This window comes from Nuphar pumila, chromosome 2, assembly GCF_984573655.1.
Source record: "Nuphar pumila chromosome 2, dmNupPumi1.hap1.1, whole genome shotgun sequence".
Classification (NCBI taxonomy): Eukaryota; Viridiplantae; Streptophyta; class Magnoliopsida; order Nymphaeales; family Nymphaeaceae; genus Nuphar; species Nuphar pumila.
The window spans coordinates 138,776,908-138,798,384 of NC_143250.1; the positions used below are offsets into that span (position 1 = coordinate 138,776,908).

A 21,477-nucleotide genomic window follows, 5' to 3' on the forward strand; every position below is an offset into this window, starting at 1 on the left:
GTGCCGGGATGGAGGCCGGTATGAAGGTTTAGATTTTGAAACGGGGCGGGGGTGGAGAACTTGTCCCCGTCCCCGCCCCGGTATGCATCTGTGGGATCATTTTTAACTAGTCAACGTTGGTTTCTGTTTTACTTTCAAGGATTTAAGGCGGCCAAGATTAATGATGCCATTCCTCTCAAAACCCACTGAGATTCCTCAACTACGCTGTAGTGATGTTGGCTTTTGCCCTGGTGATCATTTCCCTCTCTCTGGTCCTCCCCTCCCCGGCCGAGGAGGCCCCGTCGGTCTCCTCGGCCGTTCGCTACTCGGAGGCAATAGGGTCGTCCTCGAATCGCCTCTACGGGCAGAAGCCGTTCGTCGAAACGGTGATGGCGTTCAGGAAGTGGGATGCGGTGGTGGGGTGCGAGAGATTCAGGGAGAAGCACAAGGAATCGATGTTGGTGCTTGGTGGTAGGAGCTCTTCCTCTTCTTCGCTTCAGGATCCGGATGGTGGTGGGGAGTGTGGGGAGTTGAAGATGAACCACGTGAGCGTGTTGGTGAAGGGGTGGACTTGGATTCCAGATAACCTTGATAATCTGTACTCGTGCCGGTGTGGATTGAGCTGCCTCTGGACGAAATCCCCCGTCCTCGCCGATAAACCCGACGCCTTGCTCTTCGAGACTTCGACCCCGCCGAATACGGTATATGCGTCTTCTTTCTTCTTTCCTTTGGTTTTTGTTGTGCATGAACTTGTAGTTGAAGGACTTTGCAAGTGGTGTCTGTTGTTGTTGTATGTCCCGATATGCAGCATTGGACAAATTTTTAGTAGGTTGTTTTGGGATTTAGGATTTGCCATCTTGAAAGCTTGAAGTTTCGAGGGGTGATTTCGGTAAAATGGGATTAGTCAACGTTCTTCGACTCCCGAACATGATAAGATTCATGGGACCTAATTTTGGTAGTGATGATCTGGGGTACAAGGGTAGTAGAATGCGCCCAAGTAGAATTTTTGGTCACGTTTGTCTCCTTCGTGAACTTGGTGCATGGACCAAATGATTGTGAGGGTTGCCTCTTAATTGCGTACATAATGGGTAGAATAGAGTTCCTTTATATGAGCTCTAAGAGATGTTTGTATTTAATGTTTTTGTAGGGTGCTTGATTGAATCAAATAGCTTGCAATTTGTAGTAGTAGCAGATCAGAGTGATTTTTAGGTAGTTTCATAAATATGAGAGAGAGATCTAGCAACGGCCTCTACCAACTATTTTTTTCTTCCTTCCTGTGGCTACGTTCTGTTCTGGGATGGTACAGAGCCTGTTGAATGGTTGCTTGACTTGTTCTGAAATTTTGAGGATGTTTATCCGCATGTTCCCTCCATTGTCAGCATTTAAGTGCCTCTTCTGAACTGATCTCTTGCCGAGGGCATGCATCTTCCAACTCAGAGATGACCCAATCAACATGGTAGATGCATGATGACAACTATCATAAACAGTGTCTCAACCTGCCCAGCTAATAAGACCAAGTGATTCCCTCGTTCACACACTTCTAAATCGAAGCCCAATGTTCTCTTATCCGGGCAATAGAGGTCAAATGGTACCATAAAAGTTTTTGTGTTCATAACAGTGAGTGACTTGGGAGTTGGGACCAACAAGTAAAATCTCTTGGGGGAGGAGGTGGGGAGAATTCAGTTACACCTCCATTTTCTGCTGATACATGCGCTTGAGACTTATGATTTTGGTCTAACAAGTACAATCTCTTGGGTGGTTGAGCTTTTATTTTCTGGTCTTGTATATTATAATGAAAAGACATGTGTATGGTGACAAGTTTGTGCAACTGTCTATAGTTTATATAAGAGCTGGGAATATTTATACAGGAATGTATTGCTAGAGGAAGTGAAAACTGAGTGATGCTCTTCGCTCAGCTACCAACTGAGGAGGTGGATTCTGACATGGTTAATCTGAAGGATTACTGCAAGAACTTTTAGACTACTAATGCAATTAATGCAGCTGGATGGAGCAAAAGTTAGCATTCAGCTGCATACCCTTGTAAATAATTCAATCTTACCATGGAAGTTCCATCAATCATTAATTATAGCTATTTTTCTACCTTGTAAGTGTGACTGCCTATTTTCTTCAGATGTCCCCATCTGCACCTTTGAGCATCTTACTTGTAGTGACTGTCACCAAGGCCACATTTGGCATCTGTTTGAGCAGCTTTATAAGAACCCTTTTTTATTCTTCTCCCTATATTAAAGGCAAAATGATTTGAGAGAAGCCAATCTTTCGCTAGAATTTTGGTTTATACTTGCATGCCTCCAGGTGTCCAGCAACAAAAATTGAATAAGTGGAGATGGGAGGATAATGCCCAATGTTTGTTTGTAGTTTTGTTTGGAATATATTGCCACCGTTGCACACTATCAGGGCTGCTGCTCATGCAGTACAGAACACACACAGTAGGTTCCATGATGGTATTAACAACTCTTGCAGGACCAGAGAAAGCTTTAATATCAACCAGTAGCCCATGCAAGATTTATAAGGGGATTTTCAGAGTTGTATGTTTGATGGGACAAAGGTTCTTAAGTGAAACCCTAGATCAGTTGGTTGATGCAGTTTGTTGCTAACTCTTCACACAGTTTTTAACATTGTGGCTGCCACTCTTGAGTTCGGGCTATTAGTCTGTAGTACATTCTTTGATGTTTGATGGGCACAATCAGTCTACAAGCAGAAGAGCTCCAAAGATATAGAGTTTAGTGGAGGTGAAAATGGAGTAAAAGCTTGAGTGTTAGTCACTTTGCACTCTGTCTATTGGTCAAATATCCCATAAAGATCTTCACAGAAATAGGGGTCCTTTGTGGCTATGCAGCAATTGAAACCAACATAGTTGCACCTCTTATAAAATGACTAGGATAGTAGCATTTTTGACACTGCCAACCCTAGCTGGTGATGGTAATAATGGATTGAAGACAAATAGTTAACTCAACGGTCTTAAGGTCCCATGTTATTTTGCAAACTTGCAAACGGTACTCATAGTGATTAGGGATATTATCAACTTAAGATGGTAAGCTTTGGTGTAAATCGGATCCTATGTGTACTTAGTAGTGAAAAATTGTGTGTGGACACTGGCTTAGCCACCTAGGCGATCTTGGTGCAAGCCTAACACATAGTAACCCCTAGGTTGAGGAAACAGATAGTGGTAATTTTTATTTATATTTTTTATAGTTTTTGAAACATTAATACCATTTTACTATTGTATTTTGAAATATTTAATAATTTTTAGTCTTTTCTTATCTTATGATTTTTATATTTTATTTAAAATAATTAATTTTTTGGGTCTCTAGGTGATGCCTAGGCCGAAGAGACATGTGGTGCCTAGAGGGGGCCAACATCTGGGTGCCACCTAGTGGATTTGACTACAAAGGGTATGAATGGAGATTGAAGTCCATCAGGACCATCACTTCTGCAAAGGAAGGGCTATTTGAAAAGTTAATCATGGAGGATAGATGTGTTTCTGGAGAAAAAATTTAGTGGGTTTTTGTGAGAAACACCTGTAGCCTGTAGGCATTTTAGGTATAGGTATTTTTCAGGTGGAAAATTTTCCTCTGACTTGGAGACATGAATTGCTATTTGCTAGTTTTATCTTTTGAATTAACTTATGCAACAGGAGTTATGAATCATCCATCTCAGTCTCTTAGAGATGGAGGGCATGTAAGCTAATCAGTGTAATTGATAAGATCAGGTCTCTTGGAGTGGATGAAGAAAAGTGGAATGTTTTGCTCGGATGTAGGGAATGCCTGCTATTATCGGATCCCAGTTGGCTTGAGTTCTTGCATGGTTTGAACTTGAATGTAGTTATGCTGGCTTAGAGTAGCAAGCCTATGAGATGACTCAGGCCTTGGGGCTTTTTAAACAGCTTGGCCTTTTGTCATCATAATTTTGAAGGGAAGGTCCTGATCAATACTTGAAACAATCACAACTCCCTAAGTTGAGCTGTTAGAAAGGATTGCTGGCGGAGATAGTGTGTATGAAAATGATGTTCTTGGAGTAATCATAGGGTGTGGTATTGTGAGAAGTCTATGACTGGATGACCAAGAACATGATGTTATTGCCTTCTTGGTCTCGGTTGAGTCACCAAAAAGGATTGGGTTGTGGGAGACTAGCATCAATAGATATTTATTAGCATGTGAAGCTTAATGTTTATGAGTGTGATGTTCTTGGAGTAATTTTAGTACGTGTCCTTATGAGAAGGTCTAAATACTTCACATTTCTTAGCAGCTCCATTATCTTATTAGTTGTTGATTCCTCTACTCTCAAAAAAATCTTATTTTAATATGATCTCTACCAATGTCTTCAAGTATTAAGTGTATGCAATATGCTGTATGTGGAGTCCTAAACAAGGTTTTTCTCATTATTTGGCATCTTTCTGGCTTCTTAATGATTAGCAGCATTATTAGTAAATACCAGGGTTACCGGAAGCGCCTAGCTAAAAGGGGAAGCGCGCTTCGGAAGCGCGGAACGTCGCGCTTCCGAAGCATGGGGGAAGCGTCCCCCTTTTTTGGGAAGCGCGTTTCCCTTTAATGGGGGACGCGTTTCCCTTTAATGGGAAGCGCGCTTCCCATCACGCTTCCCCCTCGCTTCCCCTGTTTTTTTCAATTTTTTTGTACTTATTATTTTTTATTTTTATTTTTTTCGCTTCCCCCTCGCTTCCGAGACCCTTCCTAGGTCGCTTCCGAGACGCTTCCTAGGTCGCTTCCGAAACACTTCCCGAATCGCTCCTAAGTGGTCCTTCCTAAAATTTTGAAAGTGCCTCGCTTCCCGCTCCCGCTTCCTCAACTGGCAACCATGGTAAATACCTTGTTACCAAAGACCATAAATATAATAAATATTAAAAATATGAAAGCATATACAAATAAACCAATAAATAATCAATAAATTATTAGATAATAATCACTAAAAAAATTGCTATATATCAGTGAAGTACCTGAACAATATTTTTTGTGCCCGCAGTTTTTATCACCTCATCAAACAATTCAAAAAATTCCTGGTTCTCAACAATGTTTGTTGTGTTTACGGATTTTATGAAATAACTTTCCGTAGGACATTGAACTAATAAATTTATTAGTGTTCTTTTGTTAAGCCTTTCCAGCCATCTGCCATCATAATATAACTAGTAACAATTCATGGCCTTGTATTCTTTAAAGTATTCACCAATCTTCTTTATTTCTTCTTCTAATCAGTAGTCTCAAACGATGAAGGTGGCTTTAAGCTTGTCTCTATTTATGAATAAACTTCAAGATAATCTTCACAAAATAATGAGATTTGACTGCATTAAATGGAATTGCTGAATGATAAAAAACAGAAAAAACCTAATGACATCTGAACATAATTTCTCTCTAGCTTTCTCATCCAACATTGCTTTTAGTCTAATTTGCTTTATTGATATTGCTGTGATCAAAATTTTGATGACATACTATTTTTTGGGATTTAATACTGAATTAGGAACATATATGGTTATAGCAAGGTTGTGCATTCTCTTTTTGATGTTTTTATTGTAATTTTCAGCATAAGTATGGGTTGTTTTAATGGTGTAGCAAGCTTTGACTAATTTGGTATGAGAATTTAAGGGTTCATTAATGGTTTAAGACCCAAGTTGGCCATTCACATGGCATTACCTTTTTAGTAAGTTCCTTCAAGGGTAATTGACATTAGGGCCAACCAAGCTGACTACAATGTAATATATTTTACTAGACAAGGGTTCCATTAAGTCTGGCTTAGAGATCCATTAGGATAGTTTCCTTAGTTGGTAATCTCTTGTAGTTGGAGAGTGTTCATTTCTAGAGGATTCTAGATGTTGAAAGTAGTGTGGGGTTGAAGAAAGGAAAGAGGGGTGATATGGGACTAGTTTTTGGAGAGTGAGGATGGAAAACCAACCTCAACCCCAAGGACTATCCCATTTTTTGTTTCCCTTAACAGTTCTCTGGGGCTGCTTTATTTTTTGTGAGAGATCATGACCCAAATCTGAAGCCTGCATCAAAATTGTCTACACAATTCATATCAAGCCCAGTGATGTGTGGGATATTTCCTTGACAGTACGGGGTGAGAATGAAATCCCTCCCTCAGATTTTGACTGTCCTGAAACCAATCCTTTTGATGATATAAGTTTTGCTGATTATACAACTTCTATTGTCCTATGATTCCTGCTAGAACCAGTCATGCCACACGACATCTCATTAGGGACAAACTCTGCTTTTATACTTGTATAGCCATTTGAAGATAAAATCTAGAAAATTGTCACACTTCCGCCTCATACATGTTGCTAGAAAGCTTCCCATATGTAGGACTGCAAATTCTCTTAGTTCTCAATGAAGTGCACCATTTCATTGTGTTAAGCTATTGTATCTATCTAATATGTATATTTATATATACATTATTGTGTATATATTATATATAATATTTATATATTTTCGGTGCATGTAAACTGAAATACCCATCAGGGATTTTTCAGTCATTTCATTCTTGTAATAGGGGCAGCCTAGTAGGGGTTGCACAGTACTTTTACTTTGTTATCCTGCAGATTTTCTGTTTTTTTACTTTTATGTTTTAGTCAAAATGACTGTTGGGACAGTCCAACTAGTCGTTGGACTGCTCCCAACGGTTATAAATATGACCATTAGAGGCAGTCCAACGACTAGCTGGCTGGACTGCCTCCATCTCTCGTATTTGGCTCTATAAATAAGCCTCCTCCTTTTAAGTAATGCTTTCCTAAGCATATTGGTGATTAATACAACTATAATTTTTATGTTCTTCTCTCTTATGAGTTATTGTGTATCTCCTTTGTGAGATTGTGTTTGGTCCATAAGTGACCTTTTTGTATTTGTGCTCTCTTGTAGCACTTAGTGGCATTCTCTTGTATTTCTTTTGCTATATGGTATCAGAGCCATCGGTATTAAGATCTGTGTGAAGCTTGTTCGTGTGGATGCGAGGTCATGGATTGTGTGATCATGGGCTCGTGGTATCCAAAAGAACCTTGCTTTCATTCTCTCTTGTTTTCTTTCTCTATCTCATTTAATCTTTTGTATTCATGGAGTATGAATGAGAAGTTGTTGTTTCCATTCCCCTGAGACTTAATGACACTAACTATGTGACATGGGCATCTATAGTGAAGCATAAAATTTGAGAAAAGGGTTTATAGGGTTTGGTGGATAGATCCAAGAAAGAACCAAAGCTCATACTTTCCAAGAATGAAATTGGCAAAAAAGTGGTACTTCATGGAGATGATATGAATAAAGTTGTTGTCGACTAGGAAAATAGATGGAAAGAATGAAATGTGGGTCATTCCAAAATCATGGGATGACTCATTAGTAGTGTTGACATAAAAAAGTGCTCTAATTTGGCAAAATTTAAGTTTGCTAGTGATGCGTGGAGGTATCTCCAAGATATGTATTCCCTCTGAGATATATCTCATGTATGTAACCTTAAAAAAAAAGTGACGACCATGACCCAAGGAGATATGCACATAAGAGAATATTACAATGCTCTGTCTTCTTTGGGATGGGTTAGCTCTTCTAGGGACTAAGTGGCATTGTCCCATAGACATAGAACCAGAGTTGCCAGTCGGGGAAGCGGGAGTGGGAAGCGAAAGCGGGAAGCGGAAGCAGGACGACTTAGAACCGAACCAGGAATCGCCTCGAAAGTGAGAAGAGAAGCGAACCAGAAGCGAGGTGGAAGTGAAAAGGAAAAAAAGAAAGAAAGACAAGGAAAAACAAAAAAAAGGAAAAGTGAGCTTCCCATTAATGGGGAAGCGCGCTTTTCCTAAATGGAAAGCACACTTCTCAAATTTTTTGGACGCTTCCCAACACGTTTTGGAAGCTCCACGTTTTGCGCCTTCGAAATGCGCTTCAGGGAAGCGTGCTTCCCCAAGTCTTATGCCGCTTTCGGTAACCCTACATAGAACTCCATGAAAAACAAATCAAAACAAAGCACTATTATCATTTTGCAAATGGGCTTAGACCCGAGTTTGAGGAAACCAAATCGGCTCTCCTTCATAAAGGAAGTGTTTCTTCCATAGTTGAAACTCTAGAAGAACTAACTGGAGAAGAGAATAAATTGAAAAAACCCTTATCTACAAAAGATGAAGAATCAGTGTTTGCTATGTCATGGCTTGAAAATCACACGAGTCTACAAGCCTCCACATTTCGGAAGAAATTCAAATGACTATTATTCCAAAAGAAAATCATATCATTTTTGTTATGAATCGGGCCACATCAAGTGTTTTTGCCCAAGAAGGAAAAGAGAAAAAAAGAAAATAGCCTCTATAGGGTCATCATTTGAGAAAGGTGGTGTAAATGAAGGCTCTAAAAATGTTGGAAACATGTCGCTTGATCAACTTATGGAAGTCCTATAACCACTATTCAAAGGTCAAACTTCTTTCTTTTTCGGTGTGGTTGTATCTATATGTGTGGACCCCGTTAAGACCTTTTGGATTCTTGATTCTGGTGCCTCCTTCCATATGACTCCTATGAGTCCGTACTATCCAAATGTCACATTAACCCCAATGAGTCTTATGTTTCAACCGCCGATGGAACATCTTTAAAATTTTAAGATTTGGTACTTTGAAAAATTCTTCTAAAAATAGCCAAAGTTTTTATATCCCAAATATTAGAGTAGTATCTAAACTAAACCTAAATCTCTTATTCGTTTCTCAAATTACAGACCATGGATGTAAGGTCACTTTCTTATCTAGTGCTTTCTTGGTACGAGATCTTTGGTTTGAGAAGACGATTGGGCGAGGCCATAGAAGAGGGGACCTCTACTTCATGGACAACTTTTCAGTCAAGGTTTTTATAATTTTGTTGAAAAATACATCGAAAATTGACATAGGAGATTAGGATTTAGGACATCCAAGCATGTCAAAATTGTATTTGTTTCATTTTCTTGAAAATTGTAATGAAAAAGAATTACTTTGTGAAGATTGTATTCTCAAAAAAATAAAATCTTTACTTTTTGGACCTAGGCATTTTGTTTCTAAAGAACCATTTGAGTTAATACATTAGGATGTATGGGGACCGACACCGATTATGTCTAAAGGAGGAGTATCTTATTATGTTATATTTGTGAATAACTATAGTAGGCACACATGAATTTACTTTCTTAGACTCAAATCCAGAGTATTTGATTGTTTTAAAAAATTTCATAGTTATCAAAAATCAATTTAATGTCTTTGTTAAAATCTTTAGATCCGATTTCGGAGAAAAATCTTTATCAAATGATTTAAAAATATATATTGATCAATAAGGAATTGTTCATTAATGATCTTGTCCATATACACCACAACAAAATGGGTTGGCCTAAAGAAAACATCGGCACATTATTGAAACCACTAGGACTCTTTTCATATCTAAAAATGTTTCAAAAATATTTTGGGCTGAAATCACCCTTATGGTGGTCTAATTAATAGAATGCCTTCAACTATTCTTGAAAATATTTTTCCTATTGAAAAATTGTTGAAAATTCCTCCCGATGATAAACGATTAAAAATCTTCGATTGTAAATGTTTTGTCATTTCTAACAAAGATGATAAGCTTTCCGCAAATGTCATTCATTGTGTTTTCTTGGGCTATGCTGAAAACCAAAAAGGATATAGGTGTTACGATATTGAAAAGGACAAACTTTATGTTTCAAGAAATATAACTTTTCTTGAAAAGAAAAATGGTTTTGGAAAATTTGAGTCTAAGAAATTGTTACTCATGTTTGATTTAATTAAAATGCATGATGATAATATTATTGAGCATGATAATGATATTGTGGATGTGAATGATAGTAATTTTATTTAAGATGTGCATAAGAGTGACAATGGTGACACTCATGATGCACATGAAAATGATACTTCTATTGATATAGTTGAACCTCACAATTAAATACATGTCTATTTTCGTCAAACTCAAGAGCATCCTCCATGCATTAGAGAGGTATTCTCAATGTCAAAAGATAGATCAACCTAGTGTTAGAAGATCTATGAGAATGTCTAAGGCACTTAGTAAATTTGTATCCTATGAATAATTTGAACCCAAGTATAGTGTGTGTCTAATGGTCGTTCACTCCTATGTAAAACACTCTTCATGTAATGAGGCTAAAAATAATCAAGAATGGATTCGTATCATGAATAATGAATTAGAAGCTCTAGAAAAGGCAAAAACTTAAGAAATTCAAATTTTACTCAAAGAAAGAAAAACTTTACGATGTAGGTGGGTCTTCAAACTTAAAACCAAAAGTAATGAAACATTAGAGAGATATAAAACTAGACTTGTAGCTAAAGGATATAGCCAAGAGTGTGATATCGACTATGAAGATACATTTATTATTGTTGCTTGTATGACCATTGTTAGAACTCTCATCTCTTTAGCTTCAATTAAAAAATGACTTGTTTTTCATATGAATGTTAAAATTGCTTTTTTAAATGGCAACCTTAATGAAGAAGTTTATGTTGGACCACTTCCAGGTTTAGATTTGGCACATGGAAGAGTTCTTTTTTTGCGAAAAGCCGTCTATGGCTTAAAAGTTAAAACAAGCTCCTAAGTCCTGGTATGATTGATTCAGTACTACGATGGTTCAACTAGGTTTTAAACCATGTTATACTGACATTGCTGTGAGTTTTTTTTTGTACCTGTTTTGTGAGAAAGAGAAGAGAAGAGGAGAAGAGAGGCTGCGACTGTCACGATTTCAATAATGAAATCATGACCTAAAACATGCATTTATAATGTATTGATATACAATATGAATCCGGGTCTGGTATAGTATCTAGACCCAAAATACAATGTACATGCTGGCAAGTGTAATATATAAAACACTGTACAAAATACTACTTTTTCACCTCCCCTCAAGTTGATCATGATCTTGAACCATGAACAACTTGCTTTTGAGCATCTAAAAACGATATTTTGTCAAGCCCTTTGTAAATATGTCTGCAACTTGTCTTTCAGTATTAACAAATTCAGGCTCGATCTCTTTTTCTTCAACTTTTTGTCTTGCAAAATGTTGGTCGATCTCAATTAGCGAAACTGTGATGTACTGGATTGAATGACATGTTGAGAGTGCTTTGATTGTCACACAACAAGGTAGGCCGAGAGATTGTTTCTCCCACTTCAGTTAGTAAATGCCTGACCCATGTGGCTTCGGCAGTAGCGACAACCATGGATCTATACTCGGCCTCAGTGCTCGATCTAGCGACAACCTTTTGTTTTCTACTACTCCAAGAGACTAAGTTTCTTCCAATGAAGACACAATATCCTGACGTAGACCTTCGTGAAAAGAAGTCATCACTGTGTATATGTCTGACCCGATCCATTTATATATTGGATCGGGTCCAGACCCAATTGGTGTATATGTAAATTAACATATTCAAAGGGGTATTTTTGTACCCTAGTTTTATTTTACTTAATACATTAAATAGAATGATAGGGTCAGCCGATCATTGACTGAACCCCTTTTCTCTGAAATCTCTCTCTCTCTCTCCCCTCTCTCTCTTTCTCTGTGACAGGCAAGCGTGGAGATCGAAGGCTCCTTTCTATCATGGTATCAGAGCAACATGACGACTGTGCGTGAAGAACTGCTTTCGTTTCACGGTGGCTCGATTTCATGGTAGAAGACAGATCCTTTTCACGGTGACTGTTTCACCGTGACAGTCGATCCCCTTTCTGAAAGTTTTTCACGGTGAGTTCGTGACACCGTGACAGTCGATCCCCTTTTTGGAAGTATTCACGGTGAGTTCGTGATTCTGAAATATATATTTCTGAGTTCGTGATTCTGAAACTGCTGTTTCGTGGGTTCTGGAAATCGACCCTTTCTGGAAGTATTCACGGTGAGTTCGTGATTCTGAAAAATATATCTCTGAGTTCGTGATTCTGAAACTGTTGTTTCGTGGGTTCTGGAAGTATTTTTGCTGTGTGAAAAATATTTCTGAGTTAGTGATTCTGAAACTGCTGTTTTGTGGGTTCTGGAACTGTTGTGCGTGATTCTAAAACTGCAGTTTTCGTGGGTTCTGAAACTGATGTATCTCTCATGTTGGAACTGTTGTGCGTGATTCTAAAACTGTTGTTTTAGTGGGTTCTGGAACTGCTGTATCTCCCATCTCTGCTGATCTATACCTAAGTGTCAGCCGAGTGCCCTGTCAGCCGAGACCTCGACTGTGATATACCTAAAACTCTGTTCGTGATTCTAAAACTGGAGTTTTTGTGGGTTCTGGAACTGCTGTATCTCCCATCTCTGCTGATCTATACCTAAGTGTCAGTCGAGTGCCCTATCAGCCGAGACCTCGGGTGTGATATACCTAAAACTCTGTTAGCCGAGTCCTCTGCTGTGATATACCTAAGTGTCAGTCCAGGTTTTCATGGATTCCTCTTATGGACAGTCATGTCTGTCCTTAAGCTTTCTCGGTCAACTAGTCTCTGAAAAATTGAATAACTCCAATTTCTTAACCTGGAAAAGACAGATCATTCCATTTATAAAGAGTCAGGACCTCTCTGGTCATCTGGATGGATCTGTTCCACCGCCTCCAGAATTCCTCTCACAGGAAAAGGCGGACGATAAAGGAGAACAATCTGTTATTCTTCTTAAGAACCCAGAATATGTTACTTGGATGAAGAGGGATCAGTCGTTAGTGGCCTACATCACTTCAACTCTCTCACAGGAAGTCCTTATTGCTCTTCCTGATGATTGTTCGGCCAAGGAACTGTGGGATGAGTTAGTTCAGACGTATTCACAAATTTCTGAGGCAAGAATTATGTATCTTAAGCGAGAGTTTCAAATGCTGAAGAAAGATTCCATGTCTGTTATGGAATAATTGAACAAAATGAAAGGCATCACGGACCAACTGACTGTTGTTGGGTGTCTTGTCAGTGAAAAGGATAAAGTACAACAAACCTTGAGTGGATTGGGGTCAGACTATCATGTTATGACGACTACCTTATTATGTTTACCAAAACTTCCAAAGTTTGAAGATCTTCGTGCGAAATTATTGCAATATGAGATGACTCTGAAAGGATCTTCTGAAGATTCTCATGGGAATTCAGGAACACAAGATGTGCTGGCTATGGGAATGAATTATGGCCGAGGACGAGGAAGTTCGTTTCGAAGGAAAGGAGGCCAAGGGAGAAACACCTATGGAGGTCGTGGCATACTTCCGACACCTAATATACAAGGACAAAGACCCATTCCCACTTGTTTTCTATGCAACAAGAAAGGACACATTAAAGCAAATTGTTGGTTTAATCCTCAAAACAAAGGAAAAGCTCCACAAGCAGAGTCTAGGAAGGATGGAGAAGTAAAAGAGTTGCTGTTGGCAGCCTTGGCAGGATTGAATATGAAGCAAAATGATAAAGGAATTTGGTATGTCAACTCTAGAGCAGCTACTCATGTCACAAGTGATGCAGGTAAACTCTTGACTCTTACTCCTTATGTTGGTAAGAATAACATAGTCACAGGGGATGGATCTCATCACTCAATCTCACATACTGGAAATGCCATTATACCAATGTCAAAGTCCTCTCTTAAACTTCCAAGTGTCATCCATGCACCTAATATTCAAAAGAACATTGTTTCTGTCTCAAAACTTGTTGATGATGTCAATGCTTCAGTTGAATTTACTCCCTCTTCTGTTTATGTCAAGGATCTTCGCACGAGGAAGACATTCGCTGAAGGAAAACGATGGGGCAACATGTATATCTTTCAAGAAGATCCTTCCTCCATTCATTCCGACTATTCATCCTTGAAGCCTCACCAACGTCAATTTTTTTATTCTGATTTTATATTTAATATTTCTGAATGTAATAAGCCAAGACTTTGGCATAGTCGTCTTGGCCATTATGGTCGTCATTTTATTGAAAAACTTGTCTTGAATAATTTTATTCCTAAGTCCAGTCTGAGTTCAGAGGTCGTTGATGCAAAGTGTTCTAGTTGTCTTTTATGTAAGAGTCATGTCTTACCATTTGCTTTCATCAATAAAAGAGCTTCAAGGCCATTTGAGGTCATTTGTTCAGATGTCTGGGGGCCTGCCCCGATTACCTCTCTTTCTGGCAGTAAATACTATCTTATTTTCATTGATAGTTACTCACGTTATACTTGGATATTTTTTGTGAAGCACAAATCAGAAGTTTTTGGATTGTTCTAAAGATTTCATTCTTTTGTTCAAAATCATTTCTCTACCAACATTCTATTCTTCCAGTGTGATGGAGGAGGTGAATTCTCCTCGAATGACTTTATTGGTTTCCTTCAACATAATGGGATAAAGAGAAGAGTGTCTTGCCCGCATACACCTCAACAAAATGGGATTGTTGAGAGGAAGCATCGACATATTATAGAGACTGCAATGAGCATGATGCACGGGAGCAATCTTCCTGTATCATTATGGACTGAGGCCTTTCACTCCACAGTCCATGTGATAAATCGATTGCCCATGAGTATCTTAGAAAATAAGTCACCATATTTCTCTCTTTTTGGCATACAACCTGATTACCATGCATTACATGTTTTTGGATATGTTTGCTATGTTCACATTGACAGCTCACTCAGACACAAGTTCCAAGATAAAGCCTTAAAATGCAGGTTTATAGGATATGCAGAAGACTACAAAGGGTACAAGTGCTATGATCCTCTGAGTAGGCGTGTCAAGATATCAAGGAATGTAATTTTCGATGAGATGAACTTTGATGCTCAGGATGCTAATTCAACCCTTCATGCTGATAACTCAAGCCCCAACATTGAGGTATACTACCCATGGTTAAATTCAGAACTTTTTTCAAATGGTAAAGTAGACTGTCAAAAAAATTGCAGTCAGAAGGAGATACATGAGGAATCAGCAAATGAAACTCAAACGGAAGAAACTGTTCCACATGTCTTGGAACCAGCAAGGTATAAAGGTATTATGTACACCCAGCGAGAGAAAGAGCCCTCATTCGTCTCTTGTACGAGTACAGATCCATCTTCACAGACAATGGATATCAGAAGATCCTCACGGATTTGACATCCACTTGACAGGTGGATAAGTTATAAAAAATTTTCATTGGATTTTCAGTTGTTCTTGACATCTATAAGTAAAGAGGAAGAGCCCCTCATGTTCTATCAAGCTGCGAGTTCTAGAAGATGGGTAGAAGCCATGAATGAAGAAATGAAAGCTCTACATGAATGTGGAACATGGGAGATTGTACCCAGGCCACAAAACAGAAATGTTGTTGGGTCAAAATGGGTGTACAAGATAAAGTATAAACCAGACGGGAGCATTGAACGGTACAAGGCTAGACTTGTAGCCAAGGGATTTACACAAGAGGAAGGCCAAGACTTTGATGAAACTTTCAGTCCTGTAGTTAAAATGGGGACCATCCGCATTGTGTTGTGTCTAGCCATTAAATATGGATGGACATTGAGCCAACTGGATGTAAAAAATGCTTTTCTGCACGGGGATTTAAAAGAAGAAGTTTACATGGAACAACCCACTGGATATGCAGAACGAGAAGCCGAAGAATATGTATGCAAGTTAAAGAGAGCACTCTATGGTTTGAAACAAGCCTCTCGTTCCTGGTTCGACAATTTTTCTCTAGAGATACAACGACATGGCTTCTCTCGGTCCCTTCTGGATCACTCATTATTTATTCACAATGAACAAGGAGTCACTACTTTCCTATTAATATATGTAGATGACATCATCATCACAGGGAACTGTAAAAGTCACATTGAGCAGGTGAAGAAGTTATTAAATCAGAGATTTAAGATGAAAGATTTGGGAGAGCTGCGATATTTTCTTGGGGTAGAAGTTGATAAAAGAAATGATACACTCACCCTTACTCAGCACAAATACACGTTGGACATTCTCAGCAGAGCAGGCATGACAGATTGTAAGCCGTTGACAACTCCAAGTGTCATTCATCAGAAACTGAGTTCAGAAGAAGGGGACATATATGAAGATCCCACTAAGTATCGCAGCTTAGTTGGCATGTTGCAATATCTGACTTTTACTAGACCTGATATAGTATATTTGGTTAATCAGGTATCCCAGTTTATGCATGAACCTCATATGTCACATATGGAGGCAGTTAAACGTATACTTCGTTACCTGAAGGGTACAATTGGTGATGGATTGATATACAAAAAAAGGGAATTAGATCCAGGCGGGGGCCATAAGATCGTCACTTATGCTGATGCTGATTGGGCGGGTGATCCAGACGAACGACGATCAGTATCCGGTTATTGCAGCTTCATTGGGCCAAACTTGATATCCTGGAGCAGTAGAAAACAAAAGGTGGTTGTTAGATCGAGCACTGAGGCTGAATACAGATCCATGGCCACTACCACGGCCGAGGCTACATGAATAATACATCTCCTGACAGAAATGGGAGAACCGATTGCTCGGTCACTGTTGTTGTGTGACAATCAAAGTGCCATCAACATGTCCTTCAATCCCATCCACCATAGTCGAGCAAAGCACATTGAAATAGATCAACATTTTATTAGAAAAAAGGTTGAAGATAAAGAGATTGAGCCTATGTATGTGCCAACTGAAAAACAAGTTGCTGACATTCTCACTAAAGGGTTGACGAAGGACAGATTTTGGTTTCTGAAAAGCAAGTTGTACATGGTTCAGCAACATGCACAACTTGAGGGAGGCTGAAAAGAAGTCATCACCGTGTATATGTCTGACCCGATCCATTTATATATTGGATCGGGTCCATACCCAATTGGTGTATATGTAAATTAACATATTCAAAGGGGTATTTTTATACCCTAGTTTTATTTTACTTAATACATTAAATAGAATGATAGGGTCAGCCGATCATTGACTGAACCCCTTTTCTCTGAAATCTCTCTCTCTTCTCTCTCTCTCTCTCTCTTTCTTTGTGACAGGCAAGCGTGGAGATCGAAGGCTCCTTTCTATCACTTCGTTCATCAGGATCCCTTGCCAAGTATGCATCACAATATACAGTAAGTTCACACACATCCTTATTAGACGACTGTGGAGAATATATCAACCCATCTCCAATTGTCCCTTTTAGATATCTGAGTATCTTCTTAACAGCCTTCATATGTCCAGTACGTGGTTCATGCATAAACTGAGACACTTGATTGACTGAATAAACAATATCAGGTCGAGTGAATGTGAGATACTGTAACATCCCTATTAGACTACGATACCTGGTGGGATCCTCACACAGGTCTCCATCATGAGTACTTAGTTTTTGGTGGAGCACACTTGGAGAGGTTTGCAGTCTTTCATACCTGCCTTGCTTAGAACATCTATCATATACTTGTGCTGAGTGAGAGTTAAGCCATGAGCCCGGCTATCGACTTCTACCCCAAGAAAATAACGCAAGGCGCCAAGATCTTTCATTTTGAACCTCTGACCTAATAGGTTTTTCACTTCTTTGATGTGATCTTCGGAGTTTCTTGTGATGACAATATCATCCACATAAATTAGTAATAGGGTGATCACATTCTGACTTCTAAAAATGAATAATGAGTGATTCAGTAGAGAGCGTAAAAATTCATGCTTTTGAATCTCAAGTGAGAAGTTGTCAAACCAAGAGCGAGATGCTTGTTTTAGACCATAGATAGCTCTTTTTAACCTGCATACATGGGTTTTACAATTTTGCTCGTGATATCCATGTAAGTTTTTGCTTACCGGAGTTCGGTTGATGCCAAGGAGAGAAACGATACCTGTGAGAAGGAGAGAGGCGGCAACAACAAATGGTACGATCCTCAATGCTGGGATCGTGCCCTATATGTTAGATTTATATTAAAATTAGGTTGGGTCTGGATATTACATTATGTTACATAAGATCCAGACCCAAACCCGTAACTATACAATGACTTTCAGGGCCAAACCCAAAGCCATAATGGGCACAACGGTCCAATCCAATCAGTCTTAATATCCTCCCTCAAGTTGTGCATGGTCATGTACCATGGATAACTTGCTCTTCAAGAACCAAAATTGTATACTGGTGAGACCTTTAGTGAACAAATCTGCCACCTGATCAGCCGTTCGAATGTAAGTAGGTTCAATTTCCCTGTCTTCTACCTTTTGCCGAATGAAATGTTGATCAATCTCTATATGTTTTGTACGACTGTGATGAATGGGGTTGAAGGAAATCTGGATGGCACTCTGATTATCACATAAAAGAGTAGTGGGTAGAATGGTTTCTCCTAATTCTACTAAAAGATGTCTCAGCCATGTAACCTCTGCTGTAACTGCTACCATAGACTGATACTCGGCCTCAGTACTGGATCGTGCAACTGCACGTTGTTTCTTGCTACTCTATGCTATTAAGTTTCCATCAATAAAGACACAATAGCCAGACACTGACCTTCTGTCATCTGGATCTCCAGCCCAATCAACATCTGCATATACAATTAGTCTATGTTGCTCTCCTTTAGTCTTAGATTGATGATAAACTAAGCCATCCCCAAGTGTTCTCTTTAAGTATCGAAGAATTCTCTTGACAACATTCATATGTTCTGTGCGTGGATCATGCATGAATTGCGAGACTTGATTCACTGCATACACAATATCTGGTCCGGTGAAAGTGAGATATTGAAGCATACCCACAAGACTGCGATATTGTCTGGGATCTCCATATGCCTCCCCATCTAGAGCACTGAGCTTATGATTCAATACACTAGGAGTGGACAAAGGTTTACAATCCTTCGTACCTGCCTTTTCCAATAAATCCAAGGTATATTTGTGTTGAGTTAATGAAAGATATTTATTCCGCCGGTCTACTTCAACCCCCAAGAAATAACGTAGAACCCCCAAATCTTTCATCTTAAACTTTCGACTCAGGAGAGCTTTTGTAGCTTCTATATATTCATCAGAATTCCTAGTGATAATAATATCATCCATATATATGAGAAGTAAAATACTGACCTGACGATCTCGAAAGATGAATAAGGAATGATTGAGGTGAGATCGAACAAATCCATGTCGTTGAACTTCGATAGAGAAGCTATCAAACCAAGAACGAGAGACCTGCTTTAGTCCATAGATGGCTCTTCGTAATCTACAAACATGAGTGTTGGGATTGTGTTCTGCATAACCAGGGGGCTGCTCCATATACACTTCTTCTTTCAGATTGTCATGCAAAAATGCATTTTTGACATCAAGCTGACCAAGAGTCCAACCATACCAAACCGACAAAGATAAAATTAAACGAATTGTTCCCATCTTGACTACAGGGCTAAAGGTCTCTTCATAGTCTTGCTTGTATTCTTGAGTAAAGCCTTTGGCTACAAGTCTCGCCTTGTAGTGTTCAATGGATCCATCAAGTTTATACTTAATCTTGTAGACCCATTTAGAACCTACAACATTTTTGTCTGAGGGTCTAGGGACAATCTCCCAAGTTCTACATTCATGCAAGGCTTCCATCTCCTCATTCATGGCCTCAATCCACTTGATTGACATGTATGCATCCGAGAAACTGACGGGTTCATCTTGTTTTTCGATCTGAGACACAAATAATTGCAGATCTGTAGAGAAGTTGTTGTAACTGACCCATCTCTCGATAGGATAACGAATTCTCCTGGTTCGTCTAGCCTCACATCAATTTGATGATCATTATTCTTGTTTCGTCGTTCATAGACGATTCCCTGAAATTTAGCGGCATCTGAAGTGAGCATGCTAGGAACCTGCACATTTCTCAATTCCTCCATCAGACGTTCAACGTCAGTCTCACTCGGTTCAACAGGTGACGTGTGACACGAGGGGACATCATGTGTCTCTATCTGGTTAAGCAACTTGGCAAGCCATGGTTGATACTATTCAATGGCCCTGTTGTGTCCATCTACACTTCTTGAGTCCTCAAGAATGGTTTCATCAAACATAACATTTTGTGAGACTCTAATGCGATGAGTGGTGGGGTCATAGCATCGATACCCTTTGTATTGGTCGGTACATCCCACAAACTTGCACATACATGCTTTGTCCTGAAACTTATTACGTTGAGAGCTATCAATATGGACATAACATATACAACCAAACACTCGCAACTCATTATAATCAGGTTGAATCCTGAAAAGAGCAAAATAAGGAGATTGGTTCTCCAGCAATGTCATGGGTAGACGATTTATGATATACACAGCTGAGTGGAAGGCTTCTGTCCACAAACTCACGGGAACATGAGTGTCATGCAACATGCTCAAGGCACTTTCCATAATGTGCCGATGTTTTCTTTCTGCCACACCATTTTGTTGTGGTGTATGTGGGCAAGATATAAGATGACTTATTTCATTATCTTGAAGAAATTCAGTAAATTCTTTTGATAAATACTCACCTCCTCCATCACATTGGAAATGCTGAATTTTAGATGAGAATTGATTACAGACTGAAGCGAAAAATGAACGAAAGAGTTTGAACACTTCAGATTTATGTTTTATTAAATAAATCCAAGTGTATCTGGAATAACTATCAATAAAGGTTACGTAATAGCGACTACCAGATAAAGAAGATTGTGGGGCAGATCCCCAAACATCAGAATAGACAATTTCAAAAGACACTGAAGCTCTTTGATTTATTGAATTAAAGGAAAAAACATGACTCTTGCATAGTTGACAACTAGAACAAAGTGAAGTATCAGACTCAATATTCAGACTAGACTCTGGAACAAGTCCACTCGACACAAGTTTCTTAATGAAGGAACCATTACAATGACCGAAACGACGATGCCAAATCTCTGGCTTATTACACTGAGATAAACTAAAACAATCTTTGGACGACACTGGCTGTACTGGCTGAATGACCGATGAATTTGATGAAGCACCACGAACAGAAGAAGAAGAAAATTCCTTGAGGACATACATGTTTCCTTGTCGTTCTCCTTCAAAGAGCGTCTTCTTCGTGAGAAGATCCTTGACACATACAGAAGGAGTGAATTCAATGAAAGAATTAGTATATCAACAAGTTTGGAGACAGAAACGATATTCTTCACAATACTTGGAGAATGATAGACATTAGATAAATTAAGAGAAGAATTAGGGAGTGAAAGATTAACATTTTGCAGTATGGATATGGAGTGAAGAGTACCATCTTCAGTTTTAATATGAAATTTTCCACGATAAGGAATAGGTTTTAGAATCTTACCGACATCACCTGTCACGTGTGCTGCAGCCCCAGAATCAATATGTACCAGGTTCCTTGCTCATTCTGCTTGAAGCTTAGACTGGAAAGAGCGGATATCAGAAGATTCTTCACATTATCCTTTTCATCATCCTTCGAGTCTTCTCCTATTCTTCCTCTGTGGGAGGGCCCCGTAACATTAAATTTTCCCTTGTTCTGTGGGTTATACCAACAATTAGCTTTGATGTGCCCCCTTTTGTTGCATTGAAAACATGTCGGTATGTTTTTGGAGCTCTGATTCCCTGGGAAAGAGTTAGGTGACATGTTGGGCGTGGGCAACAATCCGCGTCCTCCTTGACTATTCCTTCTCTGTCCACATCCACCTCAAAAGCCTCCACGTCCTCGTCCTGACATCA

The 21,477-nt window shown here is 39.1% G+C and overlaps 1 protein-coding gene across 1 annotated transcript in view; it reads left to right on the forward strand.

Annotated features, from left to right (window-relative positions):
* Positions 1-21,477, forward strand: part of FUT13 (fucosyltransferase 13) — a 31,504-nt gene continuing 10,027 nt past the window's right edge. Inside the window, exon 1 of the mRNA XM_089996924.1 lies at positions 1-680. Within this exon, the coding sequence (XP_089853050.1) occupies positions 213-680 (468 nt within the window). The 5' untranslated portion in view covers positions 1-212. The remainder of the gene's footprint in view (positions 681-21,477) is intronic.